Source organism: Parus major, chromosome 1 (assembly GCF_001522545.3).
Source record: "Parus major isolate Abel chromosome 1, Parus_major1.1, whole genome shotgun sequence".
Classification (NCBI taxonomy): Eukaryota; Metazoa; Chordata; class Aves; order Passeriformes; family Paridae; genus Parus; species Parus major.
The window spans coordinates 40,500,557-40,527,576 of NC_031768.1; the positions used below are offsets into that span (position 1 = coordinate 40,500,557).

At 38.0% G+C, this 27,020-nt stretch overlaps 1 protein-coding gene across 5 annotated transcripts in view; it reads left to right on the forward strand.

The window, feature by feature from the left end:
* ABCC4 (ATP binding cassette subfamily C member 4) overlaps window positions 1-27,020 on the forward strand; it is a 142,003-nt gene that overhangs the window by 104,315 nt on the left and 10,668 nt on the right. The window contains exons 26-30 of one of the 5 annotated variants that reach the window (XM_033514093.1): window positions 2,664-2,819; window positions 6,731-6,820; window positions 7,296-7,468; window positions 13,930-14,035; window positions 15,273-15,436. In XM_033514093.1, coding sequence (XP_033369984.1) covers window positions 2,664-2,819; window positions 6,731-6,820; window positions 7,296-7,468; window positions 13,930-14,035; window positions 15,273-15,278 — 531 coding nt within the window. In that variant the 3' untranslated portion in view covers window positions 15,279-15,436. The other 4 variants (XM_015620600.3, XM_033514095.1, XM_033514098.1 and 1 more) reach the window with 4 other exon arrangements.

Below are 27,020 nucleotides of genomic sequence, written 5' to 3' on the forward strand. Positions count from 1 at the left end.
CTGTACTTGTAGTTTTTCTTGTAGCCACCCAGTTTGGGAAGCTGTGGGTACAGTGAGAATGAAAGAGGTGATTGCTAGCAAATCACTCAGAGGTTAAGGTCTCTTTTGATCTGTCTCAGCATTCAATATTTCCCTGTAGTCAAAGGAGGCTTGGAAGGACCCTGTGTTTTAAACATCTTTGCTAAAGTAGTGTGGTCTGACAGAGACAGAGCAGGGAGACCCAACCTGCTGTGCCTGTAGCTGGCAGTGATCAACCTCCTCTGCTACTATAGCTGCAGCAGGGGGAGGTTAGCATGTGTAGCATTGGGTTTTGCACACCTCTATCTTTGTTTCAAGGGCGCTCATGAATGGTTATTGGCCACATATTGTTAAATGTGCCTTCTCCTGACAGCTCCTGGATCTGTGGGCTAAGTGAAAAGGTTAGGAAGGTGCACATGTAGATTTACGGCCTGGCAGCTGTGCTCCCACAACGTACCATGCAAGGGAGGTCGCCTGAGGGATAACAAAGACATGGGCAGTTTCAGTGGAGTAGCTGACATGCTGTAAATCTCACATTTTTTGTGCAGCTCTGCACAAGTACAAGTGACACTTGAGTAATGACGAGCCCAGTGTAGCAGGTGTACTCCTGTGTGTGCACATGGCTCGCATCAGGCAGCACAATCCTGGCCCTGTGATTCCGGACAGGTGCCACTTCCATTTGCAGACAGGTGCTGTATTTGCACGGGTTGTGAGTGTGGGCCTCTGAAGAATAAAATGTATCAAAAAAATGGATAATATACTGAAATGATAGTATCATAATATCATTACTACTAGTAATACTGAGAGCTATTCCAAATTCCCATCAGTTTTCAACAGCCTGTAGTCAATTGGACCAAAGATGCAAATAGATTTTTCTAAATGTTGAAGAGCATAGTCCTTTCATTTGATGCCAAACTGAAAGTGGGATTTTGACAATATGCAGAGCAGCTGCATTTTTATTTTAAGTATCAATGTAATTTTTTAATGTTTTTTTCTTTATATCTTTGATACAATACTTTATATTGACATATAACAATTGAGGAACAATTGAACTTTCATTTTCACAACTCTGGTTGTCTGTGTTCTCTATTCAGCATTTTCTTTCTGAGCTGTAGTTTATTCAGAACTATTTTTCCATTGTTTCACTGGTGTAATTTAGAGTATTAGACATTTTATCATTTCTTGTAACAGATTTGCTTAAATTAGTCTGTTTAATAATAGGCACTGTAGAAATGTTAATTAGTTTATATACAATAGTACAATAATGAATGGTTGGATGAAATTGTTGAATCAGAATGTAGAAATAGAAAATACCTTTCAGATTATGCAGCTTAAGTTGCTCCTTGAAGTGTACTTTTTTATTGTGGTGTGTATTTTTTATCAAATGTGGGCACTGCTGTTTTGTGTGAACTTAGTGTCTCTGACTGAAAGTTTCTCCTTGCACTTTGATGCAGTTTCCTGCGCTGAATTTCATTTCAGCAGTCATTGCTGCATACATGTGAGTCTCAGGCAGTGGGTAATTGCCCTCTGGTGTCTGTACGTATGCTCATGAAGGTTTTCATCTTTCTTCCTCCTTTCTTCACCCCAATCACTTCACCAAGCCATATTATACATGCTTAATCCTCATAAATCCTTCACATCAAACCAGTATCTCCAACCCATATTAATTTTGTTTTGCACTGCTCTGAACTTTCTCCAGTGTGCTGATTTTTATTTTTTTTTAATGTGGGGATTAGAACAGAATGCAGGAAATAACAAATTCTGCCAGATCAGATCTGTATGGAGGGCTACACCCATTATCTTCTCTGATGCAGTTGATTACTGTACACTGTTTTTCTCTAAGAATCCTTTTTCTGAATGCAACATTAAAAAAAAATTAAAAGAGAATAAATATTTGTAGGGTCTTAGCTCCTTGTCATTAAAGTTATCAATCCCATATTTTTCGTTGTCTCTTTTTTCTGAAAGCTTTAATTTTTTTTCACACTGCGTATATCTTCCAGTTTTTCTCTGGGAACAAAGAGAACCATGAATCTCTGTGATTTTATTATTTGCTGTTTTTCTGTTTGAAAAGGAATTTCAGCTTGATGTCATGGCCTTATAGTTTCAGTACTTGTTGAAGATGTCTGAAGTATGGATACAATTTATAATTGTGCTCCTTTAAAGTACTTCACCTTAACCATAACTAACCAAAATCAGTCTCAATTATTTAACTTGGGAATACATTGCTCCCAGAGTGCTTTATGGGAGTGCTTCTTGGGGTTGAGTAGTAGATGCATGCTTGAAATGATTTGCCTAACATCACCCAACAAACCAGGTTTAGTATAAAAATTAGCAGTTGATGAATCACATAACTGTATGCATTGAGCCACTTCATCTTGTTTACACAATAAGACACCACACATTAAGGGAGAATCATTCACCTTTGAATATGATCCAAGAAATTGTCGTGTATACAAATGTCACCTGAATCCAAACTGATTTAAGGGGAGAGGATTTTTCCCCTTGGAAGAATGTTAATTACAGAGAAGTTTTATTTGGTGCATGTTCTACTGTAAATCCTATGATGCTGTAAAAATGTTGCTTGACATATTAATTTCTCCTGAAAAGCTCTCAGTTTAATTGTACAGGCCTGGCTTGCTCTGTAGGTTGGAATAGTGGGAAGAACCGGAGCTGGGAAAAGCTCTCTGATAGCAGCCCTCTTTCGCTTGGCGGAACCTGAAGGAAGGATTTGGATTGATAAGTACTTGACATCAGAGCTGGGACTCCATGACTTGCGGAAGAAAATTTCAATTATACCTCAAGTAAGAGAGTGACTTGGTTTGCCATGGATGTTTTGAATATGATACCATAGTGTTTAAAGTGCTTTGCTGGGATGTGTTCCCCCTGTACCTCTCTATGCAGTAGGCACAGGAACTGCAGCAAGGCGTTATTCTTACTTGAGTGAGGTCTTGATTATTTTAAGATAAGCAGAATCAATTTTGGGGACTGGAGCATTTTTTTTCCTAGTTTTGTACCCTTTCTGTTCCTTTGGAATATCTGTGCTAGCTGTATGCTGTCCTCCCATAGTCTGGGGAAAAGCAGAGAAAATCTGGTAAGTATATGAACCAATCTTCAGCAGTCCATTGAAGTCACTTGATCCTTTGGCAGCAATTCCTGCCTGAAGCTTCCTTAGTAAGGGACTTTGAAGAACCACTTTAACCTCTGTGGTCACCTCTGTACAAACTGATTGGTGCTAGATTTAGAAAGAGCAAATGTGCCGCCTAGAAGTGAGCTATCAGCTTTTGCGTTACTTGGAGGAGGTTGGACAAAGAAGACCAGGGGAACAGACTAAGGAGTAGACCATTATGACCTATAATAAATAAAACTTGATGAATTTTAGAAGCTGAATGCAAGAAAGGCTGCAGTACAGGGAAAAAACCCAGTAAGGCAGTGCTGGAAATAGCCTCATCTCTCATGCTGGAGTAGAAGATAGGCTGTTGAAAGAAATCCAGTAGGTCACACAGATCTCTCTCAGTCTTACTTTCATGAGACATTGTATCAGAGAATGGTTTTGTATAACCTTAAAACTTAAAAGGCAAAGTCTGTGCTTGTTTCACCAGCGCTCTGGTCTCTTCTGTGGATATTAGCTCTCCAATGAAGAGGGAGGTAAATTGAAAAGCTCATATGCTGCAAATGCGAAGTCATATTTTGGAAAGTAGTTCATCTGCACTGTTCTAGCAGTAGAGTGAAGAGTAGACTGTAAACCAGAGGATTTTTTTTGCCATGTTTAGCGATATTTCTCAGATCTCTTCATTTTATAACAGAATTGGTATTTAGAGTTATGTCTGAATGTGTGGTAGTCTGTTGGCAGGGTGGCAGAGTGTATTACTTTCTTTAAGCTGAGAATCTAATACAAATGGTAATGAGGCTTTTTTTTTTTCTCAAAGAATAGGAGTCAAAAAGAAACAGGTATGCTATTGGAAAAATAAAAAATAGGTACTTCCCCAGCAATTGGATTGTTGCCTAATGCAGGATGTCTTTTGTTTCTGCATGCTGCAGGCTTTGTTATTTCAGTACTCACTGGAGCTAGTCATCTTTTGTATGTAAAGAGAACTTTATATGGATTTAAATTCAGGTTTTTTGTTTGTGTCTAGCGTTCCTTTCTTGTGAAAGCAGATGATCATCAGTTCATTCAAGGTCTACAGCTCTTTGAAAGCCTTGCCCATAGCTATTGTGGGTGATTTTTACATTTTGAAGAATTCAGCCCAGCTGAACAAAATAGGATGCTGAGACAGGAAAACTGCAGGTCAAATACAGTTTCTACATGTTGAATGATAGAGATGCTCAAAGTTCACTGCATTCAATTATACATGTGAGGTTTTTTCATACACTGGTCTTTTGACATAGTTTTAATACTGTTTAAATCCAGTGGAACTCTGTGATTTTTGTCAAGTTTATATAAGGTTTGCATCATAGTCCCAAAAGTTTTGAGTGTCCAAAGGCTAGCAGGTAGCGTTTTGTAATTTTGTTTTTATGTAAGGGAAGGCTGTTTCTACTAGAAAATGAGAAACTGTCAAGTGGTGGTACAAAGAAGAGGAGGAAGGAGGGATCAAGTTTCTGCTGTGGTAAACTGTATGGTAGGCATTGTCTTGTACTGTGCTAATAGTAGTGTCAATAATAGGAACAGCAGTGTAACATCAGGTAGTTATTTTGCAGCAAATATCTTCATAATTATGTGGGCAGCTGGAAAACCAGAGAGAGAGATGCTTATTAGAATTGCAACATAAAACATGCTAAACAGAACCATTCCTAGAGAGTGATGAGGCAAGAGTGAAGTTTCCTTGTGTGTGAGTTTAAAAACCTACCTGTAGAAATAAAAATGTGCTTAGGCTTCTAATTGCTTGCTTGGATGGAGCTGTGTAAAGGTTGTGTTTGTAAATCTTTTCTATGCAAATGTTGTCTGCCTCTCTGACTGCAAGCATTTTTACAACAATTATTTACAGGTTAGTCTTATTACTTTCCTCTCATAAACCAGACTGTTTTAAAAAATAATCTGTGTCAGAAATGGTAATTAAAAAATATTCTTATCTTCTGTTGCAGTGCATGTCTGTTGTTAGGACCTTTATAATAGTTATGAACACTTTATAGGTTCAGCCTCTTCTTTTGTCAACCTATAAAAATGGATTGAAAAGGAAAATAAATTTAACAATACTTTCAAAATACGTCAAATGTTGTATTAAAATGTGTATTGTTAAACAATTTAGTTTCTAGGTGTTTTTGAAGAAGACTGTTTTTAGGCCTGGAAATGTTTTGTGTTAAATCCTTTTGCTCATTCAACAGGTTTTTAGTGACATTGCTATTGCAGCAGATACTTTCAAATAATTGGCATGTTCAATCAAGAAGTGTGTATTTTCTTTTATATTGCTTATGGCATATTCTGTCTTTTTAAATTGTTTTATAGCACTCAGATGGTTTAGAAATTAAAAGACAATAAAAGAGTTAAGGTCTGAATTCTCTTCTGGTTTGCTGCAGCTCTTTGAAGCTGGGCATTACTAGGGTTAGATGGGGAGAAAGTAATAACAGGTTAATCTCAATAATAAGTTGAAGTTACCCAGTGTAAGTTAGGTTTTATTTCCCAGGGGAGAAAGGAAAAAAAAAAAAAAGAACACATTTTGTCTAAAATTTCCCCAGTTTAAAGAAGACTGACAACATGATGAATGGTCTCCATTTATGATGAGCACTGTTACAGCTTTTGACTTGTTTTTGTCTTTATGTGTGGTATGAAGATGAGTTTAGCCCTAAAGTCATGTCAGTGCATGACTCACAGGTCTGGCAAATCCCATTACTGAATACTGATCTGTTCCTTAAGGAGTTCTGAACCAAAGTAGTTTCCCCACTTCTTAAATACTACAAGTTTCAGTGTGATTTGATTTGTGCCAGTTTGATTAATTATCTATTATTGCTCTGACTGGGAGCTGAAGTAGAACAAAACTTGCTTCGACCACAGGTAAACCCACATTGATACCTGAATGGGAGAAGGTACTGATTTGACTCCCTGGTGTATTTTTGAGTGAGAGCTTTGCCCAGCAGTGCTCCAGTTCTAAGTCAGTTTGCTTTGGGGCTATGGCAGGTTAGATAAACTTTGATGTGTTTAGGTTTTAAATGGTGAAAGCTGTTTCTGCTTAGCCCTGATGGTAAAATGGAAGGGCTTTTATGGTACGAAATGAAAAAAAAAACCCAAACCCACAGCCAAACACAGAAGGAAAACCGGAAAGGCATTGTGAGCTCTTTGATTCCTCTCTGGTTTATGTACTTAAAAAACAGGTTTTCAAAACTGCCCAAAAGTAATTTAGGAGTGTGAGCTCATTGACAGTGCTAGTTGCTGGTTTTCATTAACAATACCATGAGGATAGCAATGATTTCATGTAAGTATATATATATAGCTTGTGGCATCAGAACAGTGGCATGTAAATGCCCGTTCAAGTACCAACATAACTGTGTACAACAGTTTTCAAACAGACCTGTCCTGTTTGGTAAATTATCTTCATACAGAGTAGTTGAACACTTGCTTCTCCCACCCCCCCACATCTCCCCCTAAAGCATGCAGTTGTAATAAATACCTTTGCATTTCAAAAATGAGAGCTTCTTGTTGGCTGTTTATTTGCTATTGTTGATTTAGGTTAGCTGTGATTATCATTAAGTTACCTATTGCATTATAAAACTTGCATTTCAGGAACCTGTTTTATTCACTGGAACTATGAGGAAAAACTTAGATCCTTTCAATGAATACACCGATGAAGAGCTGTGGAACGCCTTAGAAGAGGTGACTTACTAAATCTAATAATATGCACCTGGTATTTAAAATCCACATAGCAATAACATTACAGTGCTTGTGTGTGTTCGGTTTTAGATGTTTTCATCAGGTTTGATAAAGGTGTAGCTGTTGATGGAAAAAGGTAGACTGTAATATGTGCATTTATGTATGCGTGTGTGCATGTGTGTGCAGACATATATATTGTTATATGTCTTTTATGAAAGAATTATCCTTTGGGATGATGCCTTGGTTATATTTTGATTCATATCTTGGTTTTAATGAACATTAATAGATTCTTAACAACATGCTTTAATGTTTTTAGAATTCTAATAACTGACACACTCTGTAATCCAACTTGGCACTTACTCATTTTGTGTCAGAATATAAAAGGCAAACCTTGCATACTTATTGTTGTGTCATCAGACACACAATAGCTGATTTAAAAGAGAGTTACTCATCCTACAGTATGTTGACATGTCAACAGGTGCAACTGAAGGAGGTTGTGGAAGATCTACCCAACAAATTGGAGACACAGCTGGCAGAATCTGGATCTAATTTTAGTGTTGGTCAGAGACAGCTGGTGTGTCTCGCCAGAGCAGTTCTAAAAAAAAACCGTATTCTTATCATTGATGAAGCAACAGCAAATGTGGACCCAAGGTAAAAACAAAATCTGTCGTATTAAAATGAGCTGGTTTCTCTTCTAATATGTTCATCCCTGCTTTAGAGATGAACTTAAATGCTTTGTATTTCATGTAGTTTGTATTGCTGTTTTACGTATTTGATGATACCATCATTTTTGTCTATGCAAAATGGGACGATTGAGCTTTGGCTATGGAGCAGAGGATATAAGCTAAGCACTCAAAAGATCCCTAATTTCAGTGCATTCCATAGAGCAGGGAAATTAATATTCAAAGTCTATTTGTCCCGCAGCCATAGATTAGAAGACAAGAATGTTCTTGAAAATGCATCTCTGTAACATCAGAATAGCCGTGAAACAAGTTGAGTTCTGTTGACTTCTGGAAGAAATGTTTGTTGGAAATAAATAAATACAAAAGATTTAATTCATCTCATTCCCAAAACCCCCTAAAACTAGAAAGGTGAAAAAAGGCTATGAGCAAAACCAGATACTTCTGATTATGAGATGCTGTCCTTTCAGATGGCTCAGATGCTGGTGTGGTAAGTTAGAGATATAGTGGGGGCAGGGGCAGAAAGTAAGCTGTCCGAAACACCACAGGAGTTGCAAAACAGAGTTGGAGATGTCTAAGTCTACAGGATGGACTCACTTATTCATTATTCTGTCTTGTATAACTCAGGCCAGCAGAACTTTCCTGAATTCATTCCTATTTGAACTAGAGTGTACTTCTAGAAGAACATCCAACCTCAATAGCAAAAAAAATTCAATGACAACCCTTGTTAAATTGTTCCAATAGCTAAGTACCCCCACTGTTAATTTTTGAAACATTTGAAGCACTGGTGGAAATATTTTGGAAACAATACTGCAAACGTACTGCATCAATTAGTCTGAGCTGAATATATAGTTCCAACAAACTATGGCTTGAGGGAGAACTCAAAGTCCAAAGAGGACAATAACACAGCAAGTCCCTCAAACAGATGCATTAAGGATTTTGTATGTCATCTGGGCGTGACTCATTTTTCTAACATCTTCTTGGGGGAGAAGTGGTGCCACTGGAGTAGCTTTACAGTTCAGCTGTCAGTATATTTCTAAAATCTTTAGAAAAGTGCGTTCCCTTCCCAGAGGTTCTCTTTTTCTTTTTTTTTTTTTCTTTTTTCACTCTTAGTTTATTTTTGGCTGGGCTCTGGTAGATTAACTGTGATTAATCATAGGTGTGGAAATTTAATACCATCTTACTCATCCTCCCTATTTTGGCATCTCACATGTGTGTTCTCAACTTGCACTATCCATTTAATTGATCTTGATTAATGTATGCTGCAATATATATTATAATAAGGTAAATGTTTGTTTGTATCAACTCTAAGCATAACAATACAAATAATAACTTGGAACTTCTTTGAATTCAGTTTGCATTACAGTCATTATTACCTTTTCCTTAATGTGTTGGTATAACTAGAGCCAAGTATTTTTTAGCTGTGCAATCTGATAGGATGATCATCAGGAAATGCTGATGTGGGTTGCTTAACTGAGCAGTTAGGGAGGCATTTTTGGCGCGTAAGGAAAACCTCCTCCTCCTCTTCTGATGCACAGCCCCCATACCTGGCACCCTTGTCTCTCACCTGGCAGCAAGCACACATCATATCGAGCACCTGAGAAGGGAGACCATGGCGAGAGCTGTAGGCTCTGGAGATACTTTTCTCTTTTTTTGTTTTTTTGGCTCTTTGGCTCTTGATCTCTCTCCCTCAGCAGCCTCAACTGCTGCTGCCCCCGTGTCCCTTCTGCAGTTCAACCTGGAAGCGGGTGTGAGCGTAGCAATGCATCTGAACAGCTTGGCCATAGTGTGCACCAGCCAAACTGTCTGTAGAGTTTATCAGACCCTCTGGAATTTCTCAAGGTTGCTGAGACATAAGCTGTTCTAAAAATAAGAAAGAAGAGGCTGAAAACCAAGAAAACAGGACCACAGGAGCCAGATAAGAGAGAGTGCTTGAACATCTGGACTGTAACCAATCCTGTGCCCTGAGGGATGTGTGCAGAGCACAGGGACAGGATAGGGGCACCAATGAAAAGATGTGTGATCATGTGGTCAGTAGTTTTAGAATGTATGGATAAGTGTGTAATGTCAACAATAAATGGGATCTGCGAGATCATATTGGCTCGTTGGTCAGAGGTCCTGAGCTCCTGCATGTGAGAAGGCAGGGGTTAGGGGTGGCAGGAAGAGAAGGAAGGGTGAGGTGTTGCGAGGCAGTGGATGCAGGGTGAGAGATGGGCATTGTACCTTCCCCAGAGGACTGAGGTGACTCCACAGTGTGACTTTCGTGCATGCTTTTGTCAGGGGAGGGGGGGGGGGGAAGGAGCTTGCCATAAAGAAGGTTGCCCTAAGTCAGACTACCTGCATGATTTAGGTGATGACTGACAGACATTTAATTTGATTTTATCTTCTTGGGCCATTCTCACTCTGAAGAATAGAGTCTGGTTTTAAAGCAGTTGAACTGTTCTGGAAACTTGTGTGAAATCTGGAGCAGAAAAGCTGAAAATCTTCACATAGTTGCTTTGGTGATACACAGAAACAAAATCATTCCTTACTGAGACTTTTTAAAAATACTGAATTTGTTTTAATTGTGTTAACTGATATTTTGGCTTATAGAGAACAAAACTTTTGGCAAGCAAACCACTGCCACCTTTTTACATTGGTTGTTCATTGAGTCTGGTAAAAACAGCCATTGCACGTAGTTCAGCTGTCTTAACCTTGTAAGGTTTAACCTTTTATTACATCTCACTGCTATCTGTAACTCTTTCTCTTTTGGAGAAATTATCTAAGCCTCTCAGGAATTGTGTAGTGTGAGATATGCTTTCAGGACAATCCCAGGAGGACATTAGACAGACGATAATGACTTAGCCAGTTTTCCTTTCAGCAGCTTGGTTGCTTCTCATTCAGATCATATTTATTCTTCCTCTTTAGATAGTTTTCTTTTTACACAGTCAGCTAATTCAGGTTACACCAGATCTTGGGTTGCTGGGAAACTTGGTGTTAGATCCTCAACCTGTGGTGCCTGTGGGACAACTCTACCACTATTTTGTGCTTTCTTGTTGTATTGTTCCTTGCAGTAGGGAGTATTGTGGTTCCCATTTTTATATAATCAGATTAGGATGGAGTTTTTGTCATCCAGCAGCCCTGGTTTTGGTATTCAGGTTGCATCTTTGGTTTTTAATGTGCCTGAGAGATGAAGAGGTCTGATCTACTGAAGTGGGTGATAAAATCACTTGGCACTTGCCTAGACACTTGTTGAATGTGGGTAGGCACTACTAAGAGTGCATTTATGTCCTGAAAAAGGGACAGAAATTATGCTTTCTTTGGTACTTTTCTAGTTCTAACTGGCATGTGATACAATCTCTACACTCTGTCAGCACATAATTCTGTATACAGATGCTTTTCTTGGTATTTTTAGATTTTCTTGCTTTGCCTAGCTTCTTCCTGAGATTCTCCTGGACGTTACTGATGGTGCTTCTGCCCGCTGTCCCAAAAACTATGCTCCAAGATCTACCATGAACCTTGGAGACAATCTAGCCAAGTGTCAGTCAGCGGACACATCAGCATGAGATCTTGTTCCGTGATATTGAAGATGGAGCTATTAAGTCTCTTCCTGATTACTCTGTAGTCTCATTTTATAACGTTTGTCACGCCCACAATATGGACAGCAGTTTCTTGTTAGTGATAAGCTTGTGTTCAAGAAATACCTGTTTAAGATAATAGTTTGATAGTATCTCTCTAAAAATGAGAGGTTTTTTTCCTTGCAAATGTAAGAAGAGGTAGTGCTATAAAGAAGACATATAATAAAAGATAAAACTAATGTAGAGGACAGGGATGTTCAAGGCTGAGACATTCTTTGAAAACAATAAGAATAACTTAAGTTACAAATAATTGTAAGCCTTTATAAAGTTGTTATCAAAGTTCCTGAGCTAGCTGTGATTCTGGTGTTCTGTACTAGCTTTGCAGAAAACTTAGAGCTTGACTGTAAAAGCCTGAAAAAGGCTTTCTTTACACAATTCTAGGGAGTATTGAATACTGTTTTTTTTTTTTTTTCTGTTTTGCTATTTCAACCAGTGTAGAGAACACATCCAGCTGTCTCTATGAGGCTCTTCCATAGTTAGTGTTTTCATGGATATCTCTGCTTTTATTTTTCCTTCTGGAGGTGAGAGTAGTCAGGTTATTGAGGTGTTGCTGAGGAGAGAGCGAAAAAAAGATAGATGCATTAACACTGGGGTGAAAGGACTGGTATTGCTGTGATGTGGAATATGATTAACAACTTCCTTTACTTAAGGAGATAACACAGAACTAAAGAGCCTGGCCCTGTCCTGACTTCTCTTCCTGTCTCTTTCCCTGATTGCTTACTGGCCTTTGTTCAAAAGGAGTTGAGGAACACTTGCTTCTTATTTTGTTTTTGAGCTTCTTTTAGGAAGTAGGAGCAGAAGGACCAAGCCTCTCAGACTATGGTCCCGAACACAGTTCTCTTAAGCTCATGACAGAATTTAAATTTTCAGTCCCCAGATGAAGTTAAAAGTTAGAATGCATGGAATTCTTACTTAACTGTTTATGTCTTCCTTCTCTTTGATGATTCTTCCTGTCATCAGCAAGGATCTGTCTTCTCCATTGTCATGCTGATTGCTTCAACTTAGCTTGTAACAGAAGCTGTGTTTGTCCTTCAGAGCATGTGAGCTCCTACTTTCTACTGTAGAAACTTAGTAGTTACTTCATTCCTCTAAGTGATCCAGTTCTTCCAAAGTTGTCTGTCCACTTTTTATTGCTGGTGCCTCCTGGCATGATGGTGTCAGAACAATTCTCTTTGCGTAATTCATGAAGTGATACCAGATATTCATCATTTGCAAACATGATTTCAGTATGGAGTACTACTGTCTAAAAAAATACTACTTAATCAGAGGAAGATATGTTTTATTAATATTTTATGTATTTTATTTTATTTTCTCATTGCTTTGAAAAATTTGAAGAATTAAGGCTTTACAAGCAACTGATTGCAGCCAACATGCCTGCCTAAATAGCCTAGTTTACTCAGATAGCTCCTTTGTCTTTTTTTAATCTAATCTGCAGCATTTTATTATTCTCCAGTCATCATACATACAAAAGAACAAATTCATGTATTAATAGAAATTCTGGAAATGAGGCCCCTGACTTCAGGTGACTGACTTCTAGGCTGGAGCTTCCTTGGTTGAACTAACACCAGTATATTTTGAGTTCTTTGTGTCATTCTTCTGTCTTGGATGAGAAATTTGGTTTCTGTTCCTTTTTCTTCATTTTTGCCATTTGTCTTTTGGAGTGTTTTTGTAGGCTGGTGAGTATTCACAACGCTTGGCTGGTGGTACCCAAGGCTACCTGTGCAGTGTGGGCTGTCAGGTGCCTCTAGAGGGCATTCATTGCCATATGGCTGCCTAATCCAAGTTTTCAGATTCACCTTCCAGCCATGCCTCTTCCCTTTCACTGATTAAAGAGAGGACTGTAGAGATCTCCATGTATAAGCCTCACTGGTGTCCTCTAAGTGAGGTGGTGTCAATGCTTCTCTTGTACAGTTAGTTACTCCAATATGATCCAGTTCTATGAGTATTGCCCATCTTTTGCCTTAATGCTCATTTGTAGAGCTAAAGAACATTCTAGAGTTCTAGAGTTGCCTATGTATCAGTGTAATTTTATTTCCTTTTCAGTTTTCAACTTCATTTGTGACAGTTTTAACTTTAATCCTCTTATTCGTTGTCTGTGCTCTAGCTTGGTTTTCATTCTTTACAAGTCTTACATTTCTTTCTGCTGTCCTTTTCTTAGGTGCTTAGTTCATACAGTAGGGCTTACTCTTAACTTGAAATCTTCTATCTCTTTCCTTGGGTTGTGCATTCCAGTTAATGCTTTTGATTTACACAGAATGCCAAACTTTGGGTTTTTTCAGTATTCAAGTTCTTGAGCTATTCCAGTACTGTTTTAGTTTACCAACCATTTCCTCTAATTAATCTGTGTTTGCATTTGAAATCAAGAACCTTGGTTCTAGGCTGTCTTGCGTCTGTTCTTCAGATGATTTGCAGTGAAGGATATTTACTTCCACCAATTTTTCTTCACTGCTTGCACAAACTAAATCTTGAAAGAGAATAACAACGTTTTCTTGGTGTAGAAGTCAGTAGAATGATCTGTATCTACAGAATTTTCCCTTTTCTGTAATCAAAGTCTGAGAAATTAGTCTCCTGAAATGAAGCCTATTGCTCTACTTACAAGAATAAACACTTTCCTTGTCAGGTATAAATTTTGGAGTATGTTTCATGATATGCTTCCAAGTCATCTGGTATAACAAGAGAAAGAAGCACGGTAATAACTTTATAAGCGTATTTCCTTCTATCCAGTCATGTTTGATGAAGTCATAAAACCTGCCTGCCATTCAGTTGTCCATGCAAACATCTTATTTTTGTCTGCATTGCTCTTGCTGTGTTTCAGAACAGATGAGTTCATTCAAAAGACGATCCGTGAAACCTTTGCTCACTGCACAGTGCTGACCATTGCACACCGCTTGAACACCATTATTGACAGTGATAGGATTATGGTAAGACAGTTAACTGTTTCACTTTTTTTTTTTTTTCTTTCCTGAAGAAGAATAATTTTATTGACTCTGCTTAATTTTGATCCAGAAGTGGGTAGGAGTGTAAGTCATATGTTAGGCTTGTCCAAGTTAACCTCATTATCCTAGCTACTGTGACTCACAACTCATAAAACTGTAGCTGTAATGACCTGGAAAGAATTCTTGCTTTCTCTTGCCTTGTGCTTTCCATCCCTCAAGGCACAAACCCACTGCAGGTGAGGTGCAGCAGGAGACCTGAGCAAATAAACTCTGCCAGTACTTGGAGCCTGTGAAGTCATACCCGTGAGGTTCTGGAAAGCGTCAGCTGGGTGCAGTTTTGGTGGGCCAAGGGAGGCAGTGGCAATAGTTGGTGTGGGATGTGTGAGGAGGAAGTGGTGGAGGTTCTGGGGCAGGAAGCATGGAGGTCAGGAGACAGCAGCTGCCCTGGGGCAAAGGTAGTGATGGGAGAAGTAGGACAAGACTGATGAGGTAATGAACGTGGCCAGCTTTCCAAAGCAAGGTTCAAACTGAGATGAGGCACTACCAATGCAGCAGCCTCTGTCATCTTTGCTCCCAGTACAGGAATGTTATACCCCCATCTGCCACCTTGTCTGCCCCACAGTGCATTGCAGATACATAGAAATTATGATGATTTTCATAAAGGCAGTGGTGTTCCCTGGGCTCTCAGGAAATATCTGCCTGGTTTGTGTCCTTGACATGATGTGCAGCCTGCAGTTTTACAGTTTTCTGCAATAAGAGCATGAGCCCTTTGCAAACATCTTCACAGGCAATTAATGAAATAACTGGCACAGGGGACAAACTGTGTTCATAAGTGGAACTCAAACTTAAATGGGCTTTGAGCAGAAATTAATCTTCACCTCTTAGTGGTAACCTTAAAAAATACCTCTCAACTTTTGTCTTAGGAAAGTGAAACTTGATCATTCTTTCCATAGTTTTTTGTTTTGTTTTATTTCACTGGATGCTCAAAACATTTAAAAATTTTTGATTGAGTTACAGTGGTTGCCTGAAGTACACAAAATTAAACAATCCCATCTGCTGAGGTGAGTGATGTTCTAAGGAGTAGAATGGATTGTGAGCTCAGTGATTATAGTTTACTTACAAAGAGAGAAACCAGCAGAACTGCCACAAGTAGTCATGTAATTGCAAGCATTTAACATATAATAAATAAATATTTTCTTCTCTGGTGAATACCTCCCCACAGGTCTAATGGATATGTTGGTGTTTTCTACAACTGAAATGAACAAAAGATTTGTGAGGAAACAACTGTGACCTAATTAATAGCTGTGTGTGTTTGTTAGCTGTCCAAAGGGATTTCTGTGGGTTTTGGTTCTTTAGCTACCATTAACATGGTAGGCGCAGAATTCTCTCTCCACAAAGATGTTTTCCTAGTTTTACCTTTAATGTCATGAAGTTGCAATGAAAACTAAATATTTTTACTTTTTTTTTTGCCAAAAATTGTTGGAGCAAAGTATAAAAATTTCCCTTTTCCTCAAACTACTCAGAATAATTGCCAACTACATAGCTGCTCTATTGCATTTTAAGTGTCTGTACATTATTCTTACTCTTATGCTGTTTCAGTTTAGTCACTATTAAGATTTCTAGTTTCCTAATTGTCTAATAGTCTTTAATGCTTTTGGCCACTTTGGAGTAGTAAAAAAGAGACTTGCAAGAAGATGTCTCTTTGAGTCTGCAGTCAGTAGTAACTTTTAAATATTTTTCATCTTTTTGCATTGCTTCATTTTGATCTTACAGATTTCTGTAAACTGGGGGAGAGAGGAAGGTGAGAAGCCTGATTAGAAAAAGGAGAAAACTGAAATGTAACTTTGTAACAATGCCTCTTTTTAAGGATGCCTATTTTCTCAGCATCCTTACTCAGTTATTGATTCTGTTTAGGGGCAAATTAGAATTATCATCTTATATTTAGAATGATCAGAGCTATGGCAGGTGTGCTTATGTTACACTTTAATTACTTGGTTTACTCAGGCATGTAACTCCTAGAGGAACTAAAGCAGAATTTTGGAAGAAAAACATGTTAAAAATTCCAAGAATAAGAATATTCTTCTAGAAGACTATTAACTAATAAGGGCTATTAATAAAATTAGAATTAATGGAAAATTAATTATTTACTTAAATATCACAAAACTTGAGAAGAGTTAGCTAAAGAAAGCTTTTAGTGTGTTCTATAATTTGGTTAGTCAATGGTGTGTTTTAGTAATTCACAAATTTAACTTGATGAAGATTGTGTTTCAAGAGTCAGAAATACAACAAAGAAAGTGCATTGTTATTCATTTACCCAGTATTATTAAAAGGCCTTGTTTTGTTTCTCCTTTAATTGAGACCTCTAGGTGCAATAATGCCTTATTTATAAGCTATCCCAAATCTCTCTTGTTTGCTATCCTGATAAGTTTTTTTAGAAAATGAAGGAAGAAGAACAAAGATACAACCTGATAGTCAATATATTAACAATTGTCTTTTGACAAATAATAAGTTATTTTTCAAACAAATTTTGGGCAAACTTGTTCAGCTCTCTTAAATCAATCACGAATGTTCAAGCCCATTCCTGAACAAGTGGATATCACTGAGGACTTTCCACCCTTCCCATTGAGTCAGGTTGAAAGGAGCATCCTGCTCAAATCAGGGTCAGCACTAAATTCACATCAGGTTGCTCAAGACTTTTTCTATTTGAGTCTTGAAAACTTTGAGATGGAGATTCCACAGTCTCTGGGCTACCTGCTCCAATGCTTAATTATCTGCTAATTAAGTCTTTTTTCTCCTTATGTCCAGTGAAAGCCTTTATTCCTTTTATGGCAATTGTTTCTTGTTTTCCCACTGTGTATCTCATTAAAGAGCCTCTGTCTGTCAGTAACTTCTCTGTAGATATGGGAAGGTTGCTGTTAAGTCCTCTGAAGCCATCAGTTCGAACATGCTGCTCCATCAGCCTCTCCTCATAGGTGCTCCAGTTCGCTGACCACCCTTGTAACCCTATTTCAAGCTTGCTCAGATTTACCTTGCTTTTTCTTGTACTGGGGGTCAAAACTGGTCATCATGTTGAGTGTGTTGGCTGCAGTCTCCAGCTTGGCATTGTCCATGAGTTTTTCATTTACTTCTGTTTAATTACTGGTTAAAGCAGAACTTTCCAAAAAGAAAGAAAAAATAACCCTGAAGTTCACCTTTAGGGTTAATCCAAACATTAAAAAAAAAAAAAAAAATTAGAAGAGAAAATAATTTTGAGAAAGTCATGAGAAAATGTCAAGTTGGATGAGTATGGAAATAGGAACTGAACGTGAACTGTTGCATGTCTGCTCACACCCGTCGTAATAACCGGTTCTATTTTAGAAGAGAAATAAAGACTACTCAAGGAGGGAAAAAAGGAAGAACAGAATATATTTTATACAACTGTAGACAAATCTGGCCTCAGGAGTTGTTTTAATTCTCGTTTGTTCCATTCCCAAAACCATACCTCTGCTTTCATAATCCAGGTCACGCCTTAAGAGTATTTCCATTATATCTGTCTTAGTGATAAACACATTTTATCAGAACTTCAAACGCTTAAAATCATTGAGGGAAGAGCTGTATTGTGTAACGTGATACTCTCTAACCCAATCGCCTCAATGAGTAATGCTACATTGCACTTGCATAGGACCTTTCATCTGGAAATTGTAACGCTCTTTATAAACATTAATTAATTAAACTTCAAACACCTGGGTGAGATAGGGAAGTATCCTTACAATCTTTGGAACCAAAGTTGGAAAGACTTGTTAAGTCAGCCCATCGAATAATACTACCATAAAATTATAATCCAGCGGTTTTCAAGCTCCTTTTTTTTTTTTCTTCCCTGTATGCTACTCCAGCATCTACTAGGACACTTTCTCATTCCTTTTCCTTCATTACTTTGAGAAGCCAAGTTGTAACTCTTCCCATCAGGTGCTAGCAGTACCCATTTTGGCTCTTTGGCACAGGTGGGCACTCTGCTGTGTGGTAGAAGGGGGGGGTAGGATGAAAGCTGCAGTTACCTCTTCTGTCATGGCAGATCCTGGCAGAAGCTCAGCTCAAGCTTGCTTCACTGGTCCCTCATTCCCTGTAGCTTCCCCACCACCTCAACAGCTTCTTCCTTGTCCCATCCTCACCACAGAGGGCAAAGACCTTTTATGTAAACTGCGTCTGCAGCTTGTGGCAGCCAGTGGGCACCACTCACAAGACTTCCAGGGGGATTGTATAAAATCCCCATTACCCATTTCTTCTCTTCCTCTCTGCTTCCTTCTTCAGGTTGAGAAATTACTTTTAGAAACTCTGTTTTTACAGAGGGGCAAACAGAAGCATATAGAAATTGAGGCTCACCCAAGGACATAGTGGTTCAGTAGCAAATAAAGTATGTGGATCTGGCAAGAACCTGATGGAGTTGTTTGCTGTATATACTATGCTGTGGCCTCTCCAGAGGAAAGTCACAGTCAAAACTTGTGCTTTTTTCAATGACAAGGATGTTTCTCCAGAGAGTTTTCATATCAGTGCAATACTTCTTTGAAATGGAAACTCTTTATGCAAGCCGAACTTGATCTAGTAATTAAAAACTGTCATTCAAATAGGAAGTTTTTGATGAGAGAATCATGGGAAGAGATTTGATTTATTTATGTGAAAACCTGTTGTGGTTACATTCTGAAATGACTAATATTCAGAGTAACAATACAATGCACTTCACAGCCAGACCTGAGTTGTTTTTTTTGGTCAACAGAAAATTACTTCCCACGTCTTTCCGATAAGCCTCCCTACTTCCCACGTCTTTCCGGTACGCCTCCCTCATTCGATTATTCTCATTTTTCTGATGTTGTGTTTGCCATGATGGAACATCTGGGCCTCATAAGTCAGGAACTGTGTTTCTTACACTGTAGATATCTAACTTCAGCAGAGCAATCAGTCCACCAAGAATAAGTATAAACATCTTGGAATCAAAGAGAGAGAGAGAGAGATCCAGGCAGTGTGGTGTGTGGTGAAAAGGGCGTCACCTACAGCTAGATAGAAAATGCTATGCAGCAGACACGGTCTGAGTCTCTCTCTGGAGTTACCATATCTGACCCATTCATATCCTTCATCAATCCAGATGGAGATGAGACAGTGGTGATAGACATCTAAGTGAATATGATAGTGATGGCCATACTGCCCTTCCTTACCATGGGGATCAATCACAGCATTCTTCCTGGAAGTGCAGTAATCTGTGCTGTCTGAAGAGGTCTGGAAGCAGTGCTCCCCATTCCCAGGAAAATGTTGTGTTCTCTGTGTACCCAGGGCACTCAGGTTAAAAAGCCTTCCTTTTGAAAAATTGCATTGCCAGAAGTGCCAGAGTCATCAGAGGATAACATAAGGGAGTCTGAATCTGCAGCCCAGTGAGAGGCAGAGCTCCTGTAGCCCCATCTGTCCTACTGATACCTTCATGTGAGCTTTCACTGCAGTTCCCAGCTTCAGATGGAGATGTGGAGAATGCAGGAAAGTAGTGATGGTACACTTAAATTAGTAATACTGAGTTAAAATTAGAAAAGCTATGGTCTGTCAACTCTTCTTTACATGGCTTTCTTTTCCACTTAATACCAGTGCTGGAAAAGGAATGTGTTTTACAGCAAATCTCAGCATTCTGTTTAGGGAGTATTACATTAAGTCACAAGACACAGAACATGCAGTCCTTGCTTTAGAACAGTTCTTGTGAAAGCTGTGTCCCACCATTGGTGTTGACTCTCTGGTCTTCAGTGTGTCCATGTCAAAGTGTTTCCTTTGGACACACTTTGGTGGAGAGCTGCCCACTGTCAGACACTGGCCCTCAAGTGCTTGGGATGTCTAAGAGAGGTCAATTGATGAGACCATAAATACTCCTGGACCCTGGGATGATAGAATATGAAAATTTATTAAAATAAGAATTAATTATGACTTCAAAATTCTGAAGCAGGACAACTGGATGGGTATAAGATGGGTATTGTTGTTCTGTAACAGAAAGGTGGAAGAGGATTTGACCTTTCATTAGCCCAGTATCTGGAGTGTGGTGAAATATTATTGGATGTTATGCTTGAACTATTGAAGTCTGTTCTGTTAAAGAATGTAAAAGGAGCTTAATGGATTATAGTAGCTAGAATGGATGCCGAATTTTTGTAACTAAGCATCTAATTCTTCATAAAAACCTTAAAGTACCTTGTGGATCTGAACCTAGTAATCCGCAGTAAAATTGCTACATTAATACTGGTGCACCTGCTGTCATTAATCAAAAGGAACAAACACTAACAAAACCCCTTTTTTTGGCTCAGCCTCTGTCTTGAAAATACGGAATAAGGAATATTAGAACTAAATTAATTCTTGTTTTTATTCAACTTAAGAAAGATCCCCACTGAGTTCTGGGACCAAAGTCTCTTGAGTAAGGAAATGTGAAGACAGAAATACGAAGGATGCTCATAGAAGGGGACCTGCATGGAGAGCAGAGGGCCTGGAAACCATAACGTTTATCCTTTCTTTTGTTAACTCAAGACTTCTGGAGCTTCTGCGAGAGCTGAGCATTTGGCAAATGATTTTTCAGAAATGGTCAGTTTTATTTTGGTTCTGAACAAAGGCAGATTCCGCTGTTCCCAGATCTTCTGAAACTGGGTTGATGTTTACCAAACCAGAAGAGAAAACAAGATCCTTCCATTTCTTTCTTGGAATTTATTGAATTCCACAAATATTAGCAGTGAAAACATTGCTTTCAAAGCCACTTAATATATGCATCTTTACCATTAAGAGAAGGTGCTATATAGGTGTTTAGGCCAGGTTTTGCATAAGATACTGAACTGTGTGCCATGGCCTTGTATCAGAGCAAGACTTCTCATATGACATGGAGTGTCTGTGACAGTTGTAAATGTCATACCTATCTGCCTCTAAAATCAAGTCAAAATCCAAAAGAACTTGAAAATATGCTAGAGTTCTTGATTCTCTTTGCCAGTTTTAAGCTACACTTCTCTAAGATATTAGTATCTTTAGTTCTTAAAAGCTGCTCCCATTTCAAGAGGGCTGCCCAGCAAGATTCTTCTTTTGCCTAAAGAGAACAGCTAATTATTGAGGCAGTACTTCAGCTGGAAGCATTCAAACAAAGAAGTTGAATTTGAATTTCTGCAGGAAGTGAAGCCAATGTTTGATGAACATTGGTCTCTCGTTCTGTCAGGCATTTGTATGTGAAAGTGTTTCATCAGTGTAAGAACAGAAGGGTTGTATCATGTTTCTTTAAAGACAGTGGTATGAAATCTAGACTGTACTAGAAATACACATCTTTAGAGAATTATTTTTGCTTGCTCAGAAATACTGTATTACTGTTTAAAAGCAAATTAGCACAGGTCATGTTGGTGGCTGATGCCCTGAGCAAAGTTTCTGATAAGGTGAAACTGTGCATGGCAGCTGAGCCACAAGTTTGTTGTCATCAGAAACTGATAAAACCAGGAGACATGCTCAGTCATCTGCAACAATATTCCTTAACCTCTTTAAAAGTATAATATCCTTGTAGCTTATCTACCTTTCTAAGACCCTCAAAAGCCTTATTAAAGAGTGGGATTTTTTAAACTGAAGTATATCTCATATCACTTCAGGCCACATTTAAGTCATTCTGCAATCCCAGTTGAGAAATGTGGCTTTACAGTGATGGAAGCAGTCATTACTGATTGACCAAGGGAGAGTTTTGTCAGCACGTACATGTTCATGTCAGCTGTTGGTAAGCACTGGCACAAGGCCCCTTCATACCCTCTGAAGCAAGGGTTGAACTTACACGGGTATATCAGATGTTTGGAGGTGAGGAAACTGCGATACAAGATATATTTGCAGTGTGTGGTTAACAGACTTCTTCAGCGACACACAGAAGGAGTTCATATCGAGTGATTATCAGTAGAATAAGTCTCATTACTACATATGTCATTGGTATTTTTTCCCCATGACATTCCATCCAGCTTAAGGTGGCATGCCACCAGATGGAAGAAAAGAAGGTAGATTTATTAATCTCTGCAAGAAGCCTAAAGAAAACCTGTGTGAACCAATTTACCAGGCAATGCTGCATGCTCAATTTCCCCAAAGTTACAGCCAAAGAGTAATTTGAGTTTAAAAAAATTGATTACAGAACAAGATGTCTAAAGTTGACTTTTCTGTGAAGCAGGGGATAAGGAAGTATGTTTCAAATCCCAATGACCAGTGACAAGTCTGGCATTGTTACAGCAAAGTTAAACTCTGCTGAGGTGAGTTATTTGGAAAAATCAGAAATTAATAATTCAGATTATAAGAAGGTAAATTCCCAGGTTTGCTGTGCTCTGTTCATATACATTATTTGACACCAAATATGTTTGGAGTCACTGCTAGAATAATTTGTATAGGAACCCTGAAGGAGCATGGGGAATGACTTGAATAAACATGAAGGCTTAGGAAAAATAAAAACAAAAAAACCCCAAAAATAACCAGCCAAAGCTTCACCACCAAAAATTTAAAAAAAAAAAAGAGAGGAAACTTTCAAAATAAAAGAAATCTTTAAAATGGTTTCTAAGTTATATTCACAGCCTTCTCAATGTGCTTCGATGTTCATAAACATGTTTAGATAGGTTGATATTTATAAATGATTCCTCAGAGAAGTATGTGCATGTTTCTGATCTGTTTTGACAAACCATGATGAGACAGAAGAGACAGAACATGCTTGCATCTGAACTTAATGCCAACTGGAGTACAGGCTGTTGACTCTTTCCCACAAAGCTATGTATTGTCTTGGGTGAATATATTTCTTATAATATGATGTAACCAGAAGCATCTCCTGAATATTCTCCTCTTCCCAGGACTTTATTGAAGATCATCTTGATGTATGCTCTCTGAGGAAAACATTGTTCAAAGTTGTACTCCTAGCAGAGTTTTGAACTTTAATAATGATTTTGTTGTTTGGTGATGTCTTCTCCAAGTCTAAATTAAATCAGATGTATTCCCAAGGAGATAATTTCCTTGAATTATTTTTCTTTTGAATAGGAAATAAAAACATTTATGATCAACTCTTAAATGTCCCATTTCCCCTCTGGCTTAATGGTGAATATGAACGTGAATAAGAATACTAGTCATTCCTCAATAATAATTGAAATAAATTCCCATGCCCCCCTCCTCTGTTGCTGAACACTTCCAACCTTGGATTGTTTTTTTTCTCAGAATGTTTTATAACTATTGTTCTCTTGGTTTGTCTGCTTTTGTTGCTGAAAGTTAGAAAACACAGGATTTAGAACTTTGTTTTTTGTGTCTATGGATAGCTGTAAGTACATGGCGTTTGTTACAGCATTTTAAAAGGCCATTTTTCTTTCTCTCTCTCTGTGGCTAATGACACTTCTTTTACATACATATATATTACAATTGTATATATATATTAATTATATATACATATTGATCCACAAAGAGGATTGTAAAATTCACTTAGAAAATTAGTGTTGGCTTCTCCAAAGTCCTGTGCAACAGAACAATATAGATTATTTGAGGAATCATCAAGCAGAAAAGGTGTTCTGGCTCTACTGCCTAAGTTTCTTTTGGAAACTCAACTATCTTGATGCTCAGCTATCCTTGTTGCTTGTTGTTTTGTTTCTCTCTTTTCATGGTGAAATGAATTTCCTGACTCCTTTCTCACCATTTTACGTTTTACTTTTTGTCTTCCTTCCCCTGCTTTTTTGTCTTGGTTAATACATTAAGTTGTGAATCTATGGGAAATATGGAAATACTGCAAGTTGGGGGGTTTAGGGAGGGACTTAGGGAAAGCAGGGATAGATACCCTGGTAGGTTACAGCTGAGGCAAAATGTAGTGCTCAAATCTTACCCATATTTAGTTCAACAACATTTTTGTGGCATAGACAAATAGTCCTGTGCTAGTTAAAGCTAACATAAACACATTTCAATGTCTAATAATCTTCTCATGTTTGATATTGCAGGTCAAAATCAAATACTTCTTTTCTGTTTCTCTGTCCTTCCCTGTCATATTTTAATCATCCCCTTTTTGTGTTAATTATGTGCCCCAAATATCAAGCAAAGTGCTGTTCAAAACTTCGTTGTCTTCTACCATTATGGTTCTTATGGTTCTGGAAAGATCACAACTCAGATGAGCAGTCACTGGCTCAGACTATTCAACCAGGCTGAAACATAAGGTGGAATAGAATTTTAGATGGCATGAGAGGATTTTACACAAGAGTAATACATCATTAGAGCCTTTTTGAGAACTTAACATGTCTCTATATTGCTGCTTGAGCAATGCTAATTTGAATAGCTGTAAGTAAAGATGTTTTCACCATACTTGGGGAGGTGAGCAAATTCCATTGAGCAGCAATTTTCCTGCATGTTTTCTTTTGTATGATTGCCAGCAGCCAATTTTGTAAATTTTGTGCTGTTGGAATTACTCTTTCATATGAGAAAATCCTGTTGTAGTCATAAAGGTGGTACTACAAAGGCAAGAACAGTGCAGGCAAGGTAAAAAAAAGCTGCCAGTGCAAGAGGGTTGAGAATCTGGCCCTGGTTTACATATGACCACTTTGGGTTTATATAACTCTTTTGTGTTTGTTTTTATTTCACTCTGGGCTGTCTAAGCATTTCACAGGCAGTTAGCTCCCACAGAATGATCAAGTTTTTATTTCGTGTATTTTACAAAGAGTCAGAGTGAGGAGCTGAAAAGTTGAGTGATTTGCACAAAACCCCTCTCTCAATATCTGCACTGAAGTCTGTGATGAAATTCAAGTCTGATTCAGAGTCAAGTGCTCCTGTGTGTCTTCCACAATCTCCCTGCCGATCTGATTTCGCCAGCTACAAGCTTCTCTGGCTCTTCTGTATCAAGTTCCACTGGTACAACTGCCTTGGAACGTATCTGGGTTCGATTCTCTTGTATTGTGCAGTGATAAGCGTTGCAAGTTGATCAGAAAATATGTGGCTGGTAAACACCAGATTCCACCTTTCCTGAATGATTAGCTGGCTTTTTGAAGTCCTAATGATTTTAATTTGGCTTGGAGTCAGTGAGTAAGAGTATGCAAAGCCTTAGCCAAAGTACCTATTTATTTATGTAAATCTTATCAGCACACATTTCTTCAAAGAAGAGTACCTATCTCTTTGTCTAAGGGCTTTTAAATAAATATATAAATACATAAATGCATAACTACCAAGTAAACCAGCTTAAATTTTCTCCATTGTCTCATAGATGACAGCAGTTAGTAGAAAGTGGTTTTCCTTGGTGAACAGGGTTTATAGTGTTCCTGATTTGCAGGAATGATATTGTCTGTTCAGTTTCATTCTTCATTTTTCATTTCAGATTTTTTTAAAAAGTAACACAGCTTTTTTTTCCTATGGCTGTTCTGTCTGTCTTTATAACACAAGTTTGGGTTTTATTCCCATAGAAAGTCTATGAATAGGTTAATGATTTGTTTAAAATGTGGATGAAATTTCTCCAGACAGAAATTGCTCGCTCTATCCATTTGTCTTCTGGACTTGACTATTTAAAACTTGGAAGAATAATTTTTCCTTTCCCCAGGTTCTCTGGAGGGGAAAATTGTCTCTGTTTGTGATTGTTTCAGATATTTGCAAAATGAATGCTATAATTGCAGTACTGCAGTAATATAATTTTTTAAAACCCTCTACTTGTCTGTTGCAGTTCTTTACTTGTAAGAGACACATTTAATGAAGATGCTTTTTGTTTCCTTTCTTTGGGAGTGCTCCCTTAATCTAGTGCTATGCTGGAAAAAGCTTTACTTAAAGGCAACAGAGATGTTCTATGCTATGGCACCGTGATTTAAGTGTTGAATTGTATACAATAATTTATTGTATTTTTAAGGAAGCAAGGTCCTTACCTGTGACATACAGTGGCTTAAAAAAGATTGTGATAAAAGATATATTTATAATTAATCATTAAATCATTAACTCATTAAATATTCAGAGTAAATCAGATAGGACTAAGTACACTGAAAAGTCAGCATGTGTGCAAGTATACTTCTGCAGGTGAAATACTGCATCTATTAAATTACTATATTGGGCTGTGCAATATTACTGATATTTAAGATTTTTGTATGAGCACTTTCTTCAGCTGCAATTCCGAACGATGCTGGAAATTACTTGCAAAGGAAATTCATAATACAGGCTGAGTTCTCTAAGAGCTTTTGAAAATAGCAAATATCTTCTTGTAGGTTGCTGTGCATACAGTTCATAAAATTAGATGTAATTATACTGCTGTTTGTTGTCTGAGTTATTTTCCATTCAAATGCCATGTACTTAATTGAACTGGAAGAGAAGGAATTGGGTCCCTTTTCCCTGGTGCTGGGTCTCTGGTGTCAAACAAGTTGACAGTGATCTTGGCAGTGCGGTGTTTTCACACCAGTGCAGGCAAAGGGATCAGCTCAGCTGTGCCCCTTCCCTGTGTGTTTTGTCATTTACTGGGGTTCAGACCGCTTGGAGATCTGCCAGCCCTTGGCCATCAGGATATTTGGCTTTATGGAGCTGCACAGGCAAATGACACATTTGAAAGTTTCATCACAGGACTCTGAATTAATCTACAAGCTTGTTGGAGATTCTTCTTTTGAACAGAAGTTTGCACGCTATTTTGTTACTTTGGAAGTTGTCCTCACAATATCTTTTATTCATTTCTTTCCTGAAATCAACAGCTCAATTTTTTTTTTGATCTTTCTTTTTTTTCTCACAAGTATGTACACCACAATTATGGCTTGAGTTGAGTCCTTGAAATCCTTTTGTTGTGGCAATATCGTTGTCAATAGCAGGCCTGTGTATTCAGTTTTTATATTTATATAAGAACAAAAATATTTTCTGAATTATTTTCTCACATAAATTCTTTTCCTTTTTTTTTAAACTCCATTACTCCTACTCATGGCGTAAAGTACTGAACTTGCAAACTAAAACCCAAATCTCCTTCTTGAGTCAACACCATTAATTTATAAGCCAGTTAAGTATTTGAGTGCAT